We start from the raw sequence: 23,467 nt of genomic DNA on the forward strand, positions 1-23,467 counted from the left end.
CATTCCCACCCCAACTTCACTATGTTGATACTGGAAAGAATGAAGCTTCTTTTTCCCTAACTTCATTTTCCTAGAGAAACCTCTATAAAAGTAAACCAAGAAAGTGGTAAAAGAAAAGTGTGTATGTCAATACCTGTGTGTCTCTGTGTTCTACTGTATAGCATCTCACATCTGTAAAGTATTTGAATTATGTGATAAACAAACTGATTTTCTGTAGCTTTTGGGGATGTAATTCTGCAGTAAATGTAATGCTAGTTTGACAGTGTGTTTATTTCTCCACTACTCTTATTGCCATCAGCTTTCTCTTGTTCCCTTTAGCATTTCCACCAGTAGACTGCTCACTGGGATGAAGATGACAGTCCGCCTGCTTACACTCTATTTTCCGGCTCATAGATGCCTTACTTACACATTTATGTCTGCTCATTCTCCTAAGCCTCTTAAGTAAGCCCTTCAACACCAAATTAACTGTATCACTGCAACCTCTCTTTACCATATGGAAATGAAGTTATAATAACAAATCTTTTCTAACTCCTTTCAGTGTGACCATGGAATTACTATATTTTCAGAAGCCTTGAGTACTTAATTCCTTCCATAGAAATATAGCTGGCCTTGCTAGACACTACCTTATCTGTAATTGCCAATATGCTAACATTGCATTTCTTTCTCCCTTAGTTGGTCAGAAAATACAATATGGCCTCAAGGGGTGCTGGTGCGACACAGCAGATGTTTATATAGAGCCATGGGGCCTTACAACGTGGCAGTTCCTTCAGACGTATCCCATGCCCGCTTTTATGCAAGTACCGCTTATTTACTTTCAAACATAAGCTTAGGGGGTAAGTGTTAGGAGGCCACTCTGTGTGTAAGCACCTAGCACAGTATGTAGCACTTACTAGGAAATTAATACATGGTGATTACTACTAGTAGTATAACAGTGACCTCTGTCCTTTGGAAATGTCTTCTGAAAGGCACTTTGAAGGTCATATACCGTTATTCTAGTTTCAGTAGTGTGCCTGGTTTCTTTAGTTACATTGGAATTTGTTGAATCTAGTATTAATTGAAACAAGCAGGCAAGTATCTCGGACTTCCTTTTTCATCTCATGATTTTTATTTTGCGGTAGTTTGGTTTAGTGGTATCTTTAAGTGATAATATAGTAATAATTTTGGGGGGGGGGCATTTGTCATATATATTGTCTCCTTAAAATACCTTAATTTCCTCTTTGGAAGTCAGACAAATGCCATGAGCTGCAGCCTAACTTTTACCTTTACCTGGATTAAAAGGAAAAAAGCAACAGTAGACACCTACCAAATGCAGCTTCTGTCTTATTTAAACTTATTGGGTTATGTGCCACTTGGTCATTCAGTTTTCCAGAAATTCTGGCTCTAGGCGTCAGAAGTGTGTACTTATAAAAGAAAGGCCAGCAGACCAGTGAGAGTGTGGAAAGGGAGATGCATAAAGGGGGGACTGCAGTGCATTGCCTTTGAATGGAGATCATATTCTAAAAGAAAATTGGAGATCCTTTTTTGAGACAGTTTTATCCCTTTCTCCTTCCATCCCTCCTAATTCCTTATGAGGGTTCATGGCCTTTCTGGTTCTGAAGGTATTTGTTACTCAGGGACCTTTCAGTTAAATACTGGGAAGTTGCATGGGGGAGGTGGGCAGGATGCTTGTGAATACCATGGTGAGGGAAGGTGGGGCAGCCTGAGGGCTGGGAGGAGCATGGGGAAGGTGAAAGGCCCTTGGATGAGGAAAACTGCAAGCATCTCCTTCTCAACTCTATTGGATTGTCTTAGGAAGGAGGAGTACAGCTAAGAAAGCATTTGATTTTTATACGGAATATTCAATTCAGCCACTGAATTCTATAGGCCATTAATGACTTCTGTCACTCCTTACTGTCCACCTTGAAACCTGTAATAACCAGATATTTTATTAGAATTTTCTTCTTGAAAAATATTTTCCTTGCTAGATTTGGACAGCTGAGGAATCAGGTGGAATCTTTAGAAGGAGTAGGCAAGTTAACTTAATTACTGAATTTGTATTACCAAATAGTTTTATCAGTGCTTCTCAAAGTGGTCCTTGGGCCACATGCATATAGATCACCTGGCCCACCAAAACAGTGATTTGGGCCCCTGTCTCAGACTTCTGAATCAGAATCTATGGAGGATCCAAGGAATTTGCAGTATTTGCATATTTGGTAATGAGTCTTACGCACACTGAAGTTTGACAACTCTCATTTAAAATGTGCCTGATACCTACAGCTGTTAGACTTTAAAGGCTGTCCTTACCATTCCACTCATTCAGTTTATAGCTTACTGGCACATTTAACTATAGACCTTGACATGACAACTGAAATTGTTTTTTTTAATCTTTTTAGAACATTAATTATGAGCCAATTTTATACATATTACTAGATTCATGTAATAAAACCTGGGTTAAACATTTTATTTCTCCTGAAGAAGGACCCCAAGAACCTGGATACCTTCCAGAGCTGTCATGTAATTTGACTTCATTCTCAGGTTTAAGATCTGAGATCTAAACTCCATTTAAATTAGTTATTTTAAATCTCTTATACTACTGTTACCACAATCTGTCTTCATCTAAATTTAGGACTAGACTGGCTAAGCTGAATTGTTAGATAATGTTTCTTTGTAACTTATGACCTCTATCTTTCCATTCACGATACCTTTTTATTAGTAAGCCAGGATTTAGTCCTTTACCGTGAAGAATTTGGTGGGAGTGAAAATAATAAGTCCTGTTTTTAGTCTAACTTTAATTCTGACTCATTTTTCCTTCCTTCCTCCTCGTCCTGTCTTTGTGCACCCTACTTCTCAATATCCAGAAAAAAATAAACAGCAAAAGTATATGATGTAGAGGATTTCAGTGACCATGGTGGGTAAAAAGTTTAAGGAAAAATAAAGAAACTATTGTATTAATATTTCAACTTGTAATACTTCCCTTGTTCCCCCAACTTGTCTGATTTTGATATTTATATCTTAGATCAGCCCACAAGCTAAGAATGGTTTTTACATTTTTTAAATGGTTAAATTTTAAGTGTTTATATAAGTACCTACATCAGATCCTTTATTCAACCTCTGTCTTAGATAAATATACTTTTGGTTGTCTTAAATAAAATATATACTTAATGTTTAATCTAAGAAAAATGTTTATAGGTAGTGTTCTTTCGGGCATAATCCCTTTTCATGTCTCAGGGGCATTGAAATAAAATTTATTTCATTATTTCTTGAGCAAAAAGGAAAAGTTTGGATTTCTACAGCAAGAAATAGCCTGATTGATATTCAGTAAACAGATCTATTTGTTGTTGCGTATGGGAACCTGTAAATATGAAATTATTGTAGAAAAATAAATGCAAGAATAACTATAGTCTTTACTTTTCTATGAAATAACATTTTGCTTTTTGACTTCTTTACAGTTCCTATTTCATCGTCCATTAAGGCTGTTAAATCTGCTTATCCTTATTGAGGGCAGTGTCGTCTTCTATCAGCTCTATTCTTTGCTGCGGTCGGAGAAGTGGAACCACACACTTTCCATGGCTCTCATCCTCTTCTGCAACTACTATGTTTTATTTAAGCTCCTTCGGGACAGAATAGTGTTAGGCAGGGCATACTCCTACCCACTCAACAGTTATGAACTTAAGGCAAACTAAGCTGCCTCTCAACAATGAGGGAGAATTCAGATAAAAATATTTTCATACATTTTATTTTTTTCTTGCAATTTTTATAAATATTTAAGATATTTTATATTTTGTATACTATTATGTTTTGAAAGTTGGGAAGGGTAAAGGATATTAAATGTATCCATAAACAAGGTGATGTGATCTTTCATGTGTTAGTGTATTTGAAAAATATACATATGAGAGGTATGCCTCTCCAGTAAAGAGACTGATTTGCATGTATGGCTCTGGAATAACTCAGTCATTTATGAACACATCTCATATATCACTTGACACGGTACCTTTGGTGTATGTGCTTTACTTCCAGTCCTTCTCATTATCTAAGTCCTCAGCTGGCCAGTAATTACTGTTGCAGAAAGGGAGATGAGTGGAATTGCCTGGCAGCACCCATCCTCTTTTAATTCAGCTGGCTAATGGTGTTGGGATACATAGGGGAAAGAGTGTGTTAGAGTCCTAGGTGGGCTTCTCTTTGTTGCCTACTGGGAGGAAGCATTTCTGAGATGGGGACTCAGCTGGTCTGTTCTACCCTGTTACATTTAAATATACTTTTGCTAAGCTACTATCCTGAGATTCGAGGTTTTACTGTCACTTTTCCTGTTCTTTTATTTCTTTTGCTTCCAAATATTTTCTTTTTACTCTTAGTTTGAAATAATACTTTCAAGATAGAAAGTCTTTAGAGTGCCCACTCTCATGAAGGAGATGGTGTGTGTGGTTGGATCAGTGGGAGAGGATGAGTACAAATGCCATGTGGGCTAGAGTATGGGCAGGTTGAAAATCCAAGTAACTGGAAGTATGGGCAAGTCCTCAGCTGAACAGTCTTCGATGCAGCCTAGCAGCAGCTCACCTGCAATATTATGTTTGGAGTTATGGGAGGAAGTAAAATATAGGAAGTTACCACTTTGTCCTCAGAGAGTTTGATCTATATCTAAAATGTGTGTTTTAAATTTCATACTCTAAACCTTCATGTTTATGACCATTAACCCTTTAAATGATCTCTCAGGTCCTTGAGAGGTGATATACTTAGTTCATTGATGTTGTCATTAGTTATCTAAACTTCTGAAGCCTCATTGTGGAGAACCTAAAATATATTGTCTTATGTTTTTTGTGCTGGGTTTGGTTTTTTACACTGTGAAGGTTTTGGTGAAACAAAATATGACTTATGAAGTATAAAGACCAAACATGTAGTTTATAAACTGGCTTTGAAAAATGCTGAAAATTCTTGCAGAAGAGTTCCCAAAAGGTTTTCATCAAGGGAAGCATTGTGAGGAGTAATTATGTGTATAGCTACTCAAGGTGACCACTTTTATGTTTAACCATTGTTTCCTTAAATATTTTGATATGTATACTAATTTTTTAAAGTCACATTATTTGGCATTCAGTCTGAATCTATTCAGCCATTCAACAAATATATATTGACTACGAGGCACTATACTAGGCTGTGAGCCTAGCTTTATGATTGTTCTCCCTACTCCACTGTCTGCCTTTTTTTTGTGATAATATACATAGGTATGTATATATTGCCAGGATAACAAACATTCGCTTTGTTTCCCCAGAGCACCATTAACATAACCACTCAAATAAAAGATAGTCTCCCTTGACTGACTCACGAAATAGGAAAATTGAGTTCACATCTGTTCAGGTGGACCCACATGATTCCTTAAGCTGTGGAGTTTTGAGAAGCAATTAGCTTTTTTCTTCTTGTTTTTCATTATAATATCATGGATTCATACTGTGTGTTCTGGGTGACATGACTATGACTGCAGCAGTAAGCGGGTGAAGTTGCAAACATTTGACAATTATTAATATGTAAAATAACAAAAACAAGAAAAATTTACTAAAGCAAATCATTAGGACTTTTGCTGTGAGACCAAACTTTACAATAACAATCACATCAAACAGAACAAACTAGAACAGTGAGCCTGATGCATATAATCTACTTTTCTGATTGATTTTGGTGACCTCATACTTCCTCTTGCTCATAGTTCATCATAAGCATTCTATTTTATATCATTTATTAGAGTATGATTTTAAAGCATAACAATCTTAATTACATTTAAATGTCTCTGTGGATAGGCTTAATATTTATACTTTTTTAATCAATAGACATTTTGATTATATCTTTGGTAACATAGAGCTCTAAAAGCTGAAATCGTGACATTCTAACAGACTCCTTTGAAAAAGTGCTTTACTTTGCAGAATTATAAGGCAGAAAGGACTATGGCATTAAGTTATTGCAAAGCATTATGATTCATCCAGTAAAACACGTGGATTTCATGAGCTTCTTCTATTTAGCTACATCTTCCTTCACCCTCATTGGGAAGTAATCCCAGCATTGCTCAAATACATGCCAGTTAATCTGTGGTGGCCCCCAGTTTTATACTATCTGGACTGGTATTGATCTCAGGCAATTACCTTTCTACCATCTCCCACCTCTTCATGCTTGGAAAGGTACTTGCTCCCTCTTCTGGCCTTATTTTGCTAGGAAAGGTTTTGGTGAAGGAGGATGCATTCTTTGTTATCCCACATTTTCAGCTGATCTTCCTACTGGAAGTGCCTAAAATCATACTGCTGTAACACTTAACCCCAAGATTCATGTTGTCATCGGATGCGACAGGCCATGGTAGAATGTGGACCTAATCAATCCTGGTGGGAATTGGACATACCATGAATTTCTCCCACTCCAATCCCAGACAAATGAATTTTATGTTCCCCAGTACCTCTTCGGGCAAGAACACAAGGCCTGTGTACACAAATGACTGTCCCACCCAATTTTAGTCAAATGTGATTAACGTGCTATGCACTATACATGAAATGAACAGTTTATCTTGGGCCTAAGACTTCCTCATCAACAGGAATTAATAGACTTTGTGATGACAGAAGTCTCTCAAAACCCTTCTCAAAGAGTATGGAATGCTGATCTTACCTAGCTCATTTGCAGAGGTCCAACAAGACTTATCTACCAAACCAATTTGCTCCACGCAAAACCTCAGAACTACTCATTCTTTAAATCAAAGTTCTCAACAAGTCACGTTGGTACATTCTATTGGATTTGCAATTTGTGTTTAATTTGATTAAAGTCAGCAGATCACTTGGATACTATTAACAATCCTATTAAAAGATGCTAGTTGCTACATTTTTTTCCTTTTTGCCTTCATTTGGTAACTAATGGTTCTAAACCTTCCTCCTGGTTGTTCATGGGCTGTTTCATTTACTACTGTCCCTCCCCATTTTCATTACACTCTTCAAGGATTTGGGAGTACTAAGGTACCCAGTGCACTACTGCCAAGCTCTTGGTAAATGTTTGTCGAGGATGATGGTATTTACATTTTTAATGTCCTCAGAACCCAGAATTTTGACTTGGACACAATTTTCAAATGTAGGGGGTTAGATTAGGCTAACTGTCTTAATGGGGTTGTGTTCCCCAGTACCTCTTCAGGCAGAGACACAAGGCCTGTGTAGACAAATGATCTTGGCCAGGTCTCTTCATATTACAAGTGAAGCAGGTAATAAACGTGAAATACCCTCATCTGGTCCATTTTGGAGAAAAAAAATGGACTGGGAGGGCCATTTCACAAATAAATATAGGTTATCTTTTTAAACAGCCATTAACACTGGAAGAAAGCAGTGGTAAATGCATGCTTTTCACTTCATATTCACCATTTAAAATCAGCACCCCTGATTTGACGACTGATAGTTGATGTGAAGGAGCCCTTTGACAGTTTGATTCTAGGCCTTTCTAGGGCATCAGGTAGATCCTCCTAAAAACAACAGCACTTGTTCTGTCTCTGTCCTGGACAGAAGTGGGCAATCTGATTTTCATCCAGCTATTCTCAGGGAGTTTGTTTTTCAGACCCCTATGTGGGTGACCAAATAGGTAATCCCAGGGCATTTTGGGGAACAATTTGGGGGGAAAATATGACTTTTCTTTGCCATGGAATGGAATTTCATCAGCGCCACACTAGCCCAGCCCACAGGAAATTTATGAGTATGTTTGTGACAGTTGACAGGCTGGGAGATAGTCAAAGGAGAGGTCCACACTTGAGCAGCAACAGGACACTGAGAAGGTGAGTCAGCTTCTAAGGCCTGGAATTGACTGACTAGGGAAGCTCAGGGTAGGAAATATCTCCAGACAGCTGTCTGCTTCTCATGATGACATCCACATACCCACACTCCTGCATGTGATACTATAAATGAAAGGTGTCAGAGTCTAAAGGAACGTGGCAGCCATTTCGTAAGTTTACATAGGTGCCTCAACCCTAACTGAAGTCACTTGTTAATATGTAAATGATGGCTTCTCAGTCTGTTCCAAAATAAAAATGTATCCTGTTACAAAAATTTAAAATAATCATGAAATAGTTTAAATTTTTCATTATTTGGCCCAGAGATTAGACAGTGAAGCAAAGTTTCTAACTGGAACATGGTTCTTATCAAAGCGTAGACACCACAAGGGCACTGAGACTGACGTAGAACCTATCTGCCACATTTTCTGATAAGGCAGGAATGTACTTTTCAAATTTCTTGAACATGGCCTTTCTCATCTGTCACCATTATATTTCTTCACCTTATTTGCCTACGGCAAAAATGCTATATTCTAGGACTTTTCTTATGGGTTGACATCTCATTGCCGTTGGTCCAATGTCTTGCTCACCCAATGAGAATGGCCTATTAATTGCTCCCCTTGCTCAATCATTTCAGTGTTCTCTGAAGGCAAAACTTATCAGCTGACTTGCCAGTTTCCCTTGCCACAGACACTGGCTTAAAAGGTAGAGGACAAGATTTCAAAACTGTTTATAAGGCTTATCGGGAGGAAGAGAGAGAGAGAGGAATATCTATCTGTTGCAAGGCATCAGTTTTCAATTGCTCATCAGAGGAGGTAACCTCAGCCCAGCCCCCTCCCAGCCCAGCACCAGCCTTAGTTGTGAGATCTGCCCAGAGGTACTGCTAGCTCTTCAGAAATTTCTGCAATGACTGATCTTGTGGAGAGAGTTCAGCCAGGCTTGAACCTGAGAAGAGGTGCCCTATGAAGTCCTTTTTTGGGAAGCACCAAAGATCTGCCAGCAGGTATATTAGTTCTCCTTCCTCTCTCCAGCTGAAAAGGAAAGAGCCTTTGAAAGTTCTAAGTAACTGAAAGAAAATCAGATTGGTTTATTGCTTCTGCTTGGATATAGAGAAGAGCAAATTTGAGTTCCTGGGGTGGGTGGTGGATGAAGGGGATTATGGAAGGGAGAGGGGTGCCTCCAATCTGCTCTTGAGCAATAGAGGGAGAGGGAGAAAAGAAGGGACCTACTGGCTAAGATGAAATACATTTTCAAGAAGGGCAGCTCTCAGTGAGTGGTAGTGATGGCCATTCTGCTAGGGCTCTTCCCTCCATCCTGGGGGCTCCCTTCATCAGCTCCTGTACTGCCAGGCTCAGCCTAGTGTGGAAGAAGAGTGCTGCTGAGCTAGAAGTGTTTTCTGCTAATGCCCACCAGTTCAAAGTCTGGAGCATAGTTCTGCCTCTGTGTGAGGCTTTTCTCTATGACAACATCCTGTTCTTGCACTCTAATACTGTAAAGAAAACAGATCACTTCACTATTAACATACCTAAATGAAGATTCAGTACATTTCATTAGGGTAATCCTTGGCTTATCCCCCACCCTGCCCAGATACTGGATTTATAAATCAGAGTTCAGTATAGTGGCAGTTGGAGTCTCAAGTTGATAAAAGCCAGAGCCAGAAAGTCTTCTTGGATTGTGCCAGTCTCGGAGTTTGCTCTTGAGTATGGATTCTGATTCTGCATGCTGGTATGTGGAGACGTCTTGCAGGGATTCCAGGGGAGGAGCATGGGTAAATTCACCCACTTGGATATCTAAGTGCATGTTAGTTTGTATTTTCACATCTTCAACTATTCTGGATAGTACACTTTTACAAAGCTTATTAGAAAACTGGTCTAAAAGAACACATGCTTTAAAGAGCATTAAAAAGCATGAAGTAAAGAGGAGGCCTTAAAACCTCAATAGCAACATTTTCCAATGCAGGCAAAGGATTTTTCTTTCTTTCAAAGGACATTACCACAGCCAGCTCTCAACAGTGATAGATAATGGCAGTGGGGTAGTAAAGTAACTCACAAGCCCCAAATTTCACTGGAGGAAAGCCTTCCATCTTCTTCCCTTACCTAACCTTTTCCTACTTGCTCATATAGACTTATCTATATTTCATCTCTTCGTCCTTCCCTTGACCACTCTTCTGGCAAGTGGACTAATTAATAAATGGTCAAAAGGCTAAAAAACGAGAAGTCAGAGGCCAAAATAAGCCCAAACTTGATAACCTACGCCTGGAAAATGGCAAGTTGGCCCTGTAATAATTTCCAGATGAATCATGACGTTTTTCAGACACCAGCAGGTCAACTGATTTCATTCTATTTGCCTCCCACTTCTTCCATCCAGAATCACTGATCTCCGCTGGGGCTGGTAAAAACAGCTGGTTGAGGTCTCTAGTCTCTGGCCATTCTTAGGGATGGTCATTTTATTCCTAAGTGTAACCCCTTCTGGTGTGACCCATGTGTTTTCAGCTAGCTCCCCACAAAGAAGGCCAGGGGAAACTGTCTGGGTGGGACTTCTGATAGGGGACAGTAGGACCTTGGAATCTGTCACTGTGGATGAGGGGGGCAGATGGTCCATAATGGGGAAAGGAGGACTGAATAAGATTAGGCTCTGAGGTCTTCCTGGCCTTGACCTGTGGAAAGGCTTAGAACCCTCAGATGGTCGCTCTATTTTTGAAGAAAGAAGATTGTCCCCAGATGGCTCTGTCTCTGATGTGCGCTTTCTGCATTGCACTATTGCATCCTGGGTGGACAGCAGGTTAGACAAGCCTGGTTCTGGAGAAGGGGTGGGTCCCTCACACATGCAGGATGAAGTGGCATCCATTGGTGAGGACTTAATGGCTCCTTTATCTTGCTTTGGTTCCTCTTCCTTCGGGCTTTCCAGGGAGGAGGGAGAATTATCTTTGGCAGGTTTCTGACAGATCCCACTAGTGGAGTTGGGCTCCTTTTGGCTCCTCTCCAGAGGCTGAGCCCCACTCGCCCCTGAGCTCTGAGAGGGCAGAGGCTGTGGGATCTGCGTGTACTGGATCTTGGGTGGGATTACCGGGACTGCTCTGGCCTGGCACATTTTCACCATGAAGGAGGTTCTTACAGCTGACACACTTACAGGAGCTGAGTTACGGCGGCCTGTCAGGGCATGAGCAACAATGTCCAGATCCTGGGGGTCCTGGGAGTAACCCCTCCAGGGGTCTGCTTTACCGTGAGATGAGGTCATCCGTGTGACCTTTGGGTCTCCCGGCTCAGAGAGCTGCATTCCAGGTGAACTAAATGAGGCCACATTCTCGAACCGGAAGAGGTCAGTAATGGGAATGGCAGAGTCTAAGTTGAGGGAAGAAGGCCTGTTTTTTCCTTTGGGGGGCCCACATTCAACGTTCTTCAGCTGTAACTTTAGGGGATGCTCTCCAGGCAAGGCACTGTCCTGCATGCTAGGTGAACTCTCTTTGCTGCTCTCAGGCCCAGGAACACCACCTTGCTTAATCTGTGGGTTGCTGTGCCCCAGCTGTGTCCCCAGCTCCTTTCCCTCTGCTAGGCTGACAGGGCTGGTTTCTGCTGGTTTGGGTTGCATACCACCTGGTCCCTTCTGGCTGGGAAGAACCTCTGCCCCTTTCAGGTCAGAGAACTCCCTGAAGGAACTCAGGGCTTTCTCGTTCCATCCAGTATTCTCTCTCCTGGGTGCCGGGGGCTGCAGAGGGTCAGAATTCCTCTCTGTTTCCAGATTAGCACAGCTGCTTGAGGAGGGAACCTCAAGAGTCCACTGGCTCTTAACCGTGGTTTTGCTATCTAGAGAATGGCTGTGGCGCAGGCTGGGCCTGTGGGAAAGCCTCTTCTCCAATCGTTGGCTCTGGGGACCCTGCACCTGGGCCTCATGCACATCTTTCAGGGTGGGAGAATGAAGGGGACTGGTCACCCACTGGGGCTCCTCCCACGGCTCCACCATTTCCAGGCCATGATGGGCAATGTCGGTCACAGTGTCATCTTCGTCACAGTCTGAAGGCTCCCGTACAGAATGGGCTACATCCCCCTCTCCTTGTGGGGAGATCTCCACTTCCCTCCTTGGGCTTGAAAGATAAGAACCTTTTCCCTCAGGAGCAACATTCTTTGAATTTTGCTTTTCATTTAGTCTTGGAATGGCCTCCTCTCCTTGACAGAGGCTGGGGATACCAGAGCTGTCTTTGGGTTTCAGCTGGTCTACATTGGGATTTGTCCTCAAATTCCTGGATGGCTCTTCTCTCTCACAGCTGTCCATTGGCAGCAGAAGTCGAGGCGCCTCCTCCAGAGGTGTGGTGGTGGGAGGAGCAGGTGGGAGTGGAGGAGATAGATTCCCTGGGCCTCCCACCTGCACCCTTGAGTGTGGAGACGCTGCTGCTGCCGTCTCAAACAGAACTGTTTCCAGAGGCGCCAGACTAGTGGGGTCGGGGCGCAGACCTGGCTCAGGCTCCGGTCTATTGAGGGGGCGGGTTGGCTCCGGCTTCTCTCTATTGGCTGCCGTGGAAGCCCCATGTGTGCTCTGATTGGTTGGGTCCCTAGTCCGCTCCTCCAGAGGGGCGGAGACTGAGGCAGAGGCGGAGCCACAAGACAAACTCCCCGGAGGCTCTGGGGAAGCAAACAGCCCTGGACTGGACTCGAGAGTTGGCTGAACTGGGCTGATCTTCAGAGAAGGTGGTGGCAGCAAAGAGAGTTCCTCCTCAGATTCAATGATTTTCAGCTCTTGTTGAATCTCTGGCCAGATCAGAGCATTGGTCAGATCATCTTCATCCTGAAAAAACATAAAGAAATGATTATCATAGAACTAAGGACTCTGTGCGTTGCCATCTGCATGGTTCCCCTGGAGAGTGAAGGGACTGGAGTGGCCAACCTGCGCTACCTTAGCAAATACAGGACGCGGCATCAATAGCAACTGTGCATGTTTCAGTGCTTACCATGTACCATAAAGCACTTTACTTGTGTCTTCTACTTTAATTCTCCCAGCAACTCTAGGAGATAAACACGACTATAATTACTCCCATTTTATAAATGAGGAGGCCTAGGTTCAGATAGATTGAGCAATTTAGCTAAGTCATACAGCAGCAGAGAGGCGTTGATCTCCAGTTCTGTCTATACCAGAACATAAACGCTTAATCCCTGTGCACTGTTGCCTTATAAAACAAAAACCCTAGTCTCATTTAACTTCAGGTTTACTAGAAGGCATGCAAGAATGTGATACTCCCAGGGGAATGAAAATGTTAACTCTTACATTGAAGCCTGCTTTCCAAGTAAGTAAATGTAATTCTTTTTTCTTATTACCAAAGAAATACATATTCTGCATGGAAAAAAATTTAAATACCTGTATATATTCAAATAAAGGTGAATAAAAAACAGCAAAATCTTATATACCTACTACCCACAGATAACCTCTGTTAACAGGATAGAGTGTCTTTTCTGTGGTTGTTCAACTGCCTCCTCCTGCATCTTGTTTGCTGTCCTTGCCTCCCCTCAAGTTCAGCTTCCCTTTGTCCTTCTCGGCTCCTCCCTTTCCCTACACAAAGCCCAAAGCTACAGACAGGAAAGGGATGGCGGGAGGCCGTCTCAAGGCATAATTCTGTCCCAAGGAGAAGCACTTGGGGGAAGCGTCTCCATCCTGCGGTGGGGGCAGGCCTTGCTGAGACGTCTGATCTGCTGCAGACCTCTCATCACTTCTCACCTGGCTCTAATCACATATTGTTTCACATTGCACTTACTTTTATCCTTGTCTCATCATTCCCAATGGACTGTGAGCTCCAATAAGACATAGATTGTATTTATTCATTTTTGATTCCTTAAGGCCAAATGGTGCCTAGTGTGCTGTGAGTAGCTGCTTAATAAAGGGTCTGTTGAATTGCAATGGATTCATTGTTTCCTTTTGAGTTATTTATTTCAGATAACTCTCCAGGATTACTTGGTCAAAGTAATCTGATTCTACTGCATCACATGATTTGTGTACATGTCTATTTTGCTTTCTAGATTGTGCCTTCCTTCAGGACAGGGACTTCAAGACAGCCTTTTACTTTTCTCTCCTCAGCACCTACATTAATTGATCTCTTACTAAGAATCCACAAATTTAGGTGAATAAATGGACATCTAAACTCCCCTTCACTCTGCTCTCTGCCATCTCAGTAAGGGGACCCACAGTGTATCTTTTTGCTCGGACCAGAAACCTAACAGGTGTCTTTGACTCTTCCTTCTTCCTCACTCCTTAGCCAATCCGTCACCAAGTCCTGTTCATTCTACCTTCTAAAAAGCTCTTGAATCCCTCCACATCTATCTCCATGACCCCTACCCTCGTCTAAGCCACTTCTCATCTGGTGTGCCACATACCAGCCTCCTAACTGGCATCGCTGCCTCCAAGCCAGTCTCCTCATAGAATAGAGTAAACCTTTAAAGACAAAATTCTGAACACATCATATGCTTTTCCACTGCCCTTAGGTGAATCCCTAAATCCTTTCCATGCAGTCCTGGCTGGCATGGCACCTGCTTCCCTTGAGCCTCACCCTCCCCAACCCAGCCATCCTGGCCTGCTCCCATTGAACGTTTCCTGTCCTTTTCCACCTCCGATTCATGGCACATCCTATTCTTTCTGCTTGGAATTCTCTCCTTCCCTATCCCACTCACTACCCCTTTTTTCTAGTTAAGTTCTCACCCTAGATATCTGTGCTTCAGAGAAGCCTTCGCTGACCCTTGTGATGCGCTTTCTACCTCTGACTGACTGGGCTCGGTCCTGCTGTTATACGCTCCCACAGCACTCCATGTTTCCATATCACCGTGGAAATTACTTGTTTAAGGACCTTTCCCCTACTAGGCTGCCAGCTCCAAGAAGGCAGGGACGGTGACCGTCGTGTTCACTGCAGTGACCCCAGTGCTCTCAGCATTGTGCCTGGCACAAAGTGAGTGTTTAAAACATGTTTTAAATGAATGAGTTGAAGCCTTTACTTGTCCTATGAACCAATCCTGGTTCTCCTTCCAGCACTAACTATCTGCTTCTCAAAGCAATGCCATTCACACTTGGGCTCTCTCCATAAGAATTAATCCCCATGTGACTCTCTGCATTCTTCCCCTTCAACAAATACAAGCACATCTTATAGAAACCCTCGCTGAGCCCTCCTGAGGCCACCACGGCACCCTGGCTCTGCTCTATCTCCCACTGCATTGTCATTTTGTGCACGTCCTGGAAGCCAAGTCTCTGGAAGCAAGTTAAAAGGCAAAAAACTTCCTTTTCCCCTTGGGCACACTCTGGTCATAGCGCAGCCTCCCCAGTGCAGGACTCTCTTCCCTGGGTGTCCCTGGAAAACCTCATACCTTCTTATTTAAGGACATCCCATAAAAACCTTCTTGGAAAATTCCACCTCTAAAAAGTGGACAAGGTTCAGTCAGCTCTGGCACTATATTTTAATTTTTCCAGAAGCCACAGGAGGAAGGAATGGACCCTGGCAATCTCACGGATTTTAGAAACATAGTGTAGACAACTGCTTAGCCAGAATGTCTGGAAGAAGAGGGCTGGACCCCATGAATGATCATCACATTTGGGACTGTGATGTGACAAACAGGTTTTGTGCTGCTTCTGTGATTGAATGACATTGTGTTCTAATGACATGTTACTGGTTTATGGTGACCTCAGGTCAGAAATATTTGGTGTTGAGTCTGTCCAGAGAATCTGGGCTGGATGGCTCCTTCCCATCACTTCAGGATCTCTGAAAAGTCCACTGCAAAAAAAATCCCAGATCTGATTAGAAGTTTGTTTCTTAAAATCCCTTTGGCAGAAACTGATTCTTCAGGAAAAAAGTTATTTAAAAATCTACTTTAAATTGTACCAAGAACCCTTGAGAAAAAGAGGACTCTAGCTGGCTGGAGCAGGCAGTGAGTCCACCTTACCATCTCACGGAAAAACACGGCTTGCGCTCTGGCCCTGGGGCTCTCCTGAGGAGTGCTGGACTCCACCTGGCCAGCCTCTTCTTGTTCCTCCTCCACCACCTTCTCTGAATTTGGCTTCTTCTCCAATTCATGTGGACGTTGAGAGCCCTGGAAGGTTTCTGAGGTTTTCTTCTCCTCCAGATGGGCACCTGGCTCCAGGGAAAGGTCTTTGCTGCATTCTGCTGTCCGCACTGCATCAGGTGCTGGCTGGGCATCCTCAAGAGCTACTGCCTTAGATACAGAAGCTGCAATGAGGATGGGAGTTATCAGTTAGAGGAGACTTCATTCCAACAGAGACTTCCCAGCACAGTCACTGTCCTGTCTGCTGGTCCTCCTTCACAAAGACAGAGGGAATTCTCCCAGGTCGATGCCCCTTACATTCTTTACCCGTTTCTTCTAGCAATGTCCTGGGCTCAGATCCCAGAGTCACAGACTGTCAGAGATGGGCAGGACCTCGAACATCATCTAGTCCAACGGTTCTCATCCAGGGGCCATTTTGCTCCTATCTCTCCCTCCCCCCAGAGGACATTTGGCAATACCTGGAGACATTTCTGGTTGTCACAACGTTGGGGAGTTGGGGGAGCACTATAGCATCTAGTTGATAGAAGCCAAGATGCTAAATATCCTCCAATGCACAGGACAGCCCCGTACAACAATTATCCAGCTGAAAATGACAATACTGCCAGAGTTGGGAGACCTGGCTCTAGCCCAATGTAGCTCAAACTTTGACTTCACAAATAGGCTATGAGAAGTTAAGCTTGGTGCCCAAGGTCCCAAAAATCTGTTATTCATGCCAAGCTGCAAAGATGTCATAAACTATGATTGAAACCTTCCTGTGTGACTCTTCTCAGGGGTTATTTACAGTCAATGTGGATCTACCCAAAGTGATTAAGCTCTGATCTTAAACATCTGAGATCAGGAAGAGGGAGGCAGACCTCAAGTTTGGCCTCTATTACCTTGCGTGAAGGAAGGCCTGATTTCATCACATAAGGCTGTTGTCTTGGTGTGAAGGCTAAAGTACCTAGGACACTACTTGGCACACAGCAGGCCTTCAATAAATGTTATCATTTATTGGGTTCAAATTCTAGTTTCTCGATGTGCCTTGTAATCTTGGTCATGGCCTCATGTGCTTGCTTTGCAGGCCGGTGTGAGGATAAAGCAGATGACGTAGGGAAAGCACACCTACAGTGTCGGACACACAGCACAAGCCCAGAAAAGTCTGCTGGTTAAGCATAAACTCTGCTCATTGCCATTGGTTATGCCGGTGACTTCACTCTGAGGTGTCTCACCCGATGCCAGCCTTGCAACTCAGTCAGACCTAGTGATGGCATCCTGATGCCTGAACTAATAATGATCCAGAATTGACAATAGTGCTGTTTTCTTTTGCCCATCACTTAGTAAGCTTATGTCCTGAAATTTAATTTTGTCTTGAACGTGTAAAACATGTACAAAGTTCAAATGTTAAAGCTATATAAAAAGGCCTCCTCACCCTGGCCCAGCCACATGTCCGCTCTTCTCCTACCACTCCCCCGACAGACCATGTACTCCCCTGCTCTGGTCCCCCCCGTGATTCCAATCTCCTCCATTCTTCAAGACATAAACCCAATGACATCTGTTTGGAGGCTTCTTAGACAATCTCTCCTTCCTCCCAACGCCTGCAGCACTTAGTGTTATTACCTATGTGGTGCCCAGTCATCAGGTGATTGATCATCTTGTCCTATGTATGTGGCTTCCATCCCCAGGCAAGTTTCTCAAAATGGAGGCAGTATCTATTCCTAGAAATGACCTGCTAAGGGACCATGAGTCCAAAAAAATTTTGTTGATTGACAGACTTGGCAGATACTTGTATTTCTAAGCTCCAAAAGAATCTCTATAGCTCAGAAGGAAGGGCATTGTCAGGTTCCCAGCATAGGTCATGTTATGCACAAAGTGGGTGACCACTGAGGCAAAGACTGCTAATTGTCCCCCAATATCCATTCTCTTCTTTGTTTAGAACTAGAACCTCCCCCACTCCCAAGTTTAGCTGGGCACATGACTGTCCAGCTAGTAACCACATTTCCCAGCCTCCTTTGAAGGTAGTGTGGCTAAGCAAAATGAATTTCAACAGATGGGATGGACTGGAAGAGATGTGTGCAACTTCTGGGTTACTTCCTGTAGTGGATTGAATTATGTCCCCCCAAACTCCCTGAAGCTTGAATTGTGTCCCCCAAGTTTTATGTATTAGAAACTTAGCCCCTACTGTGACTGTTAACAGGATGGGAAATCCTATTATGGTAATTGAAAGGTGGGGCCTTGAAGAGGTGATTGGATTGTAGGACCATGCTGTAGTGAATGGATTAAAAATGGTGGTCATGGGAGTGGTTCTAAGGGCTTTAAAAGAAGAGGAGAGTCTGTCGTTCTCTCTGCTTCCACTGTCTTGCAATGTGAGACCCCTGAGTCACTGTCACCACCACCAGATGGACTTTGGACTTCCCAGCCTCAGAAACTGTAAGCAATAAATGTTGTTTTTCTTTATAAATCACCCAGTCTCAGGTATTCAGTTATAGCAGCACAAAATGGACTAATACATTTCCTTCAGTAGAAGCCACTTGGCTTCCTCCTCTTTTTCCCTTCCCGTGGACAGGAATGTGGATGTGGAGGTGCTGAGCCCACTTCGACTATGTCCACAAGGACAACACCCTTGGGGACAGCGAAAGGAGTCTGGGATGTCAGGTGATCTGCGGAAACATAGCCACCTACCTCTATACCTGTACATAAGATAGGAATAAACTATCTTGATCGAGTCACTGTATTTTTGGTTTTTTATGTTATAGCAGTTTAGCCTGTACCTTAACCAATAGAACCACGGATTTATGAGATGTACTTGCTCCTGATTTTAAAAAATAGGGCAAAATGAATTTTTGTAGATAGAATCATATTTCAGATACACTAAAATATAACTATTTAAAGAGAATTCTATTGTAAATTCTTCAGTAAAAGAATGGGGCAACTCTAATATCCTTTAGAGAAACTCTGGATTCTCATTTGTCAAGTTTCCTTGAAGCAGTATGGTTACTCTGATCTTTCTCTAATAAGCAGAAGGTGATTTACAGAAAGTGATGCAAGGAGTCTTGGTTGTAGCTTTTGTGTCGGGCCAAAAGCTCTTCCTTCACTTTCAGAAGGATCAGGTTTGTTGTCCTCCCCACATCCCCAACCCCTGACTGAGGATGAGGTTAGCAGGACATAGCCTTGAATCAGGTAAAAGTCATATAACCAATTATTATGCTTACATTGATAATTTTCTCATTTAGAGCAATCAATGATCTAATTATCAGCACTTTAGTTAAAGTGTAACACTTAGCTGATATCTATTACCCTCTGCGTTGCATTGGAATTTCACCCAGATTGGCCAAAAGTGGGACAGGTGGTCTGACCAGAAAGACTAAAATTTTAATCAGGTAACCTGGAAAATTATCTTTCATTCTTTTTCTTTTACCCACTGCTACTGCACAAAAGAAAGAAAAATATTTTATTAATGAAGATGAAGTTCTCCATTTGGAATAATCATGGAAGGAGAAAAGAAATTTAAGTTAACCTAATACCATCAGAGAGAAGGATGAGGGGACTGTTGTCCCTGAACCTTTCAGCAGCCCCCTTCAGCCTTTGGTCCCAGATCTACATGGCTGCTCCCACAAGGTCCCTCATTCTGCCCCAACTGGCCACTAGTCACAGTCAGGTTGGCAGGTTGGCATCTCCATTAATGTCTTTCCCAGACCAATTTAATACAGGTTGGGTATTCTTATTTACAGAGAGAAAGAGAAAGGGAAAAAAAGGATAACAGACTGTCTCCAACAGACCTCTTGGGGCCCAGAGGCCCTTTCTTTTGGACAGGATAGCCAATCTCATGAAAGCCTTTGGGAACAGTGTTTTCCTCAAAGGCTTTCCTTCCTTCCCTACCCCTCATCCTGCTCCACCCCCACCAGCATGGACCACTTTCCAGACAAGGCATCACTTGATGCCCCTGAGTTTTTACTCATCTGTGCACCCACCCTGAAGGAAAGGAAGAGAGAAAAGGACTAATATCTATTGAGCATCTTCTACGAGCCAGGCCATTTGGACCTCACCATAGCCTTTGGGATAGGAGCCTCCCCTACTTTGCAGGTAAGAAACAGACTCAGAGATAGTAACTAACTTGTGGAATATACTATAAAGCAAATGTACCTCACAGGGCCTGGTTTTCCAAAGTCTTGCAGTTTCAAATACTGACCTTGTGGAGGACTGGAAATTTTCCTCAGGCTATAAGTCTCTGGTGTAAGATAAAGATTTGTGGCACGGCAAGGTTGCTGGCTCAAGGACAGACAGGTTACTGCTTGAAATGTAAAGATACTGGAAAATTGGAGAGGGAGAAGGAATGTTTGCTAAGATCAAGCTTTTGTTAAATTGCCTTACTGGGATGTCATCTGGCTTGTTTCACTGAAAGTTACCAGCCTATATTGTTAAACTATAACCCCACCTTTGTTCTCTTCTTGTAACTTCCTGGTCTGGAAAATAAATGCAGGAAAAGAACACCAATTCGGCATTAATTTTCCCAAGGAAGGGATGCCTCTTTCTGGAGGGTCCTGGGAAAGGTAACCACTTCGGGGCTTCTCACTGCTCAGAAGAGATGGGCTTTGAGTGATCCTTTGCATCTCCGTCACCCAGGGGAAGTGGGGTGACAAATCCATGGGGTGCAAAGCAACACAAAGCAACACTAACTGCCCACTGTCACACTGCCAAAAAGTGGTAAAGCTAGGGTCTGAATCAGCCCAGTTGGGGTCCAAAACCTACACACTTCCCACAATATTCAGCTGCCTCTCAGCCCAGAATGCCCTTTCTCATCTTTTCTGTGTGGAGAAATCCTACCCAAACAGGAAGGCCCAGCTCAAGTGTCACCTCTTCTAAATCTTCCCAAAATTCTCCTAAGAGGACTGCCTCTCCTTCATGCCCTTGCTGTCCTTTCTAAGCACCTCTTTCATGATACTTTGGGTACCTAAGCCCTCCTGCATCCCCAAAAGCCGGAGGAGGCTCTTATGCTACTGCCACAGGCTGACCCTGGGCTGAACTTCGGTGCAGACTTTCGGTTTCCCTTCTTAGTTTGTGAGCTTGCTGGGGGGTAGGGATCATGTCAACATCTTTGTAACTCCACAGCCCATAGTAAACACATGAGGGAGCATGGTGGAGTGGTTTCAAGCATGGATGTTTTAGTCTGGATTAAAATCCTGGGTTTTCCACTTCCTCGCTATGAGTCATTGGGCAAATTACTCATTCCTCTCTAAGCAAATGGGAATAACAGTAAGTGTGAAGAAATGAGATAATATATGTAGAACACTTAGGACAGTTCCTCACAATATAATAGATGCTGAAAAAAAGTTAGTGACTATTAATTATAATAGAAACGTTCCTAAATCACAATGAGCATTTGTTGGCTTGTCAACCATCCCTTCCTTTGGGGTTCTCCATACTTCCATTTTATGCAGCTCACATTTCGTCATAGCTCAAAGAACCCGTCCTCACTCCAGACACCCAGAAACTTAAGCCAGGCCAAGCGTAGAGCCCCATTAGCCTGGCAATGGTGATTGGTCCAAGGCCAGTCATGTGACCCAAGCAGGCCCAATCAGAGTCCTCTCTGCGTTTGATATAAAGAAATTGGGAGAGAGTTCTTTGCAGACATGAAGTAGAAATGAGGGTGGGTGGATGGAGAGAGAATGAGTCTAGAATGATTGAATTCCCAGTTCTAGCTCTGGGACTCTGCATTCCATTCTGGGAGCTTCTCCCCTTGCCTTCTTACTATGTGAGTGAAATACAAGGGCATTTCAAAAAGTCTGTGGAAAAATAGAATTAAAAGATAATACAGGTTGGCCTGTTAGCTCAGTTGGCTAGAGCATGGTGTTATAACACCAGAGTCAAAGGTTTGGATCCCCATACCAGCGAGCTGACCAAAAGATGAAATAAAAAATAAATTTTTTAAGCTAAAAAAGCAAAAAAAAAAAAAAACCCACCAATCTTTTCATGAACTTTCTGAAGACCCTTTGTAACAACAGGTAACATTTATTGGGAGCTTACATTACAAGTATATTAGACACTGTCATGAGAGCTTTGCATGTATTAACTCATTTAATATTCACAACAAACTTATGAAGAAGGGACGATTATTAACATCACTATTCCCATTTTATAGCTTAAGAAACTGAGGCACAGAGTGGTTACATTAACTTGCTGAAGATCACATAGCGAAATGGCAGAACCTGGATTTGCACCCAGGTGGTGTAGCTCTAGAACCCACAATCTTAACCACTTCACTACATTGCCTTGCAAACTCTACTTGCAAGTTTAAGTCTGTTTTTTATGTCTTGCAATGGAAAGAGACCCTCTCTCCCCTACATTACCTGTAGAGGTCTCAGCTCCCAGTGGCTTCTCCTCTTCTGGCCAACCTCCACTCTCTGACCCCTGGAAAGAAAACTCTTCCAGGCTGGAAAGGGACTGCAGCTCCTTCGGGGGTGTTCTGCATGGGGTGCTGTTGGTGCTGATGACGGCGGACACGCGGAGCGGCACCGATACCGCAAAGGGCTCCGAGATGTTCAGCGCCTTGCGCTGGTGACGCGGCGAGGGCTCCATCTGGAAGAGGCTGCTGGTAAAGACGGATTTGCTGGGGCTGTCGTTCGAGGTATAGAACATACCCAGCATCTTCGGGGCTGTCTGCTCGCTCTCGGGATCCTCGAGAGGCCGGAACACCTTCAGCTGCTCGGGTGGGGGCCGGGCTTGAGCGCCCTGGAGCTGGCTTCGGTCACTGCTCACATCACAGCCCCCCTCGGCCCCCGCCGGCGTCCCCTCCTGGCCCCATTCGCCCTCCTGCTTGCTGAGGTCACATGAGCTGCCAGTGCTGGTCGAATGCATTTTTGTTGCCGGAATGAAAAATCCACCAGTGGTCACCGTTCGATTAAAATTTCCTTTGGTTTCTTTTCCTAGTGAAAAAGAACAAACACACGGTCAGCAGCCGGGGCACTCACACACGGCTCGGCCTTCCCTAAGGACAGGCACACAATATTTGAATACTGAAAAGGCACGGCGTCCTACTGAGGGCGTGCCATCCTAGTAAAGACTAGTATACAGCGTTTGATTGACAAGGGAGAAAGCATTTTCTCGTGTGCACAGAATTTCTGCATGATGCTCTCATAATACCGTTTTTTGTTGTGCCATATCCATCAGTTTTGAACTCTGCAGGAAGAGCAGTTTCCAAAAGCCCACTGCTAAGATTGCCACGCGGAGCTATCGTCTACCAGGCGTTAAATGAAGATCATGAAAAAACAGAGACAGGAGAAGGCAGAATGATATTGGCTCAAAATGAAGACAGAAGGGCAAAATGACAGAATCCTGTTTTCTTTTTCTTTTTCTATTTTTTAAAAGATGACCGGTAAGGGGATCTTAACCCTTGGCTTCGTGTTGTCAGCACCACGCTCAGCCAGTGAGCTAACTGGCCATCCCTACATAGGATCCGAACCCGTGGCCTTGGTGTTATCAGCACCGCACTCTCCCGAGTGAGCCACAGGCCAGCCCTCTGTTTTATTTTAAAACTTTAAAACTTATTGTTTTAATTGTTTTCTGGCGGATGGATTCAGAGATTTGATTTCCCAGCAAGGAAACAAATGCTGTTCTCAGCTAGACCTATTCCTCTTTTTCTAGGCTTCTTCCTTTTGATTCAGAGGAGGAGAAACTAGAAATTAACTAAATTAACTAAATATGAGAACACACGGTTGTG

The 23,467-nt window shown here is 43.3% G+C and overlaps 2 protein-coding genes across 3 annotated transcripts in view; one reads left to right on the forward strand and one right to left on the reverse strand.

The window, feature by feature from the left end:
• The window catches only part of TMEM39A (transmembrane protein 39A), a 28,382-nt gene extending 23,656 nt beyond the window's left edge, over positions 1-4,726 (forward strand). For both annotated transcript variants that reach the window (XM_063100087.1, XM_063100095.1), the window contains exons 8-9: positions 673-793; positions 3,429-4,726. In XM_063100087.1, the coding sequence (XP_062956157.1) occupies positions 673-793; positions 3,429-3,662 (355 nt within the window). In that variant the 3' untranslated portion in view covers positions 3,663-4,726. The remainder of the gene's footprint in view (positions 1-672; positions 794-3,428) is intronic.
• Positions 4,727-5,567: 841 nt separating this feature from the next.
• Positions 5,568-23,467, reverse strand: part of ARHGAP31 (Rho GTPase activating protein 31) — a 106,743-nt gene continuing 88,843 nt past the window's right edge. Inside the window, exons 10-12 of the mRNA XM_063108771.1 lie at positions 22,098-22,673; positions 15,655-15,938; positions 5,568-12,526 (exon numbers count right to left, since the gene is read on the reverse strand). Of these exons, the coding sequence (XP_062964841.1) occupies positions 10,082-12,526; positions 15,655-15,938; positions 22,098-22,673 (3,305 nt within the window). The 3' untranslated portion in view covers positions 5,568-10,081. The remainder of the gene's footprint in view (positions 12,527-15,654; positions 15,939-22,097; positions 22,674-23,467) is intronic.

The sequence above is a fragment of the Cynocephalus volans genome, chromosome 1 (assembly GCF_027409185.1).
Source record: "Cynocephalus volans isolate mCynVol1 chromosome 1, mCynVol1.pri, whole genome shotgun sequence".
Taxonomy (NCBI): Eukaryota; Metazoa; Chordata; class Mammalia; order Dermoptera; family Cynocephalidae; genus Cynocephalus; species Cynocephalus volans.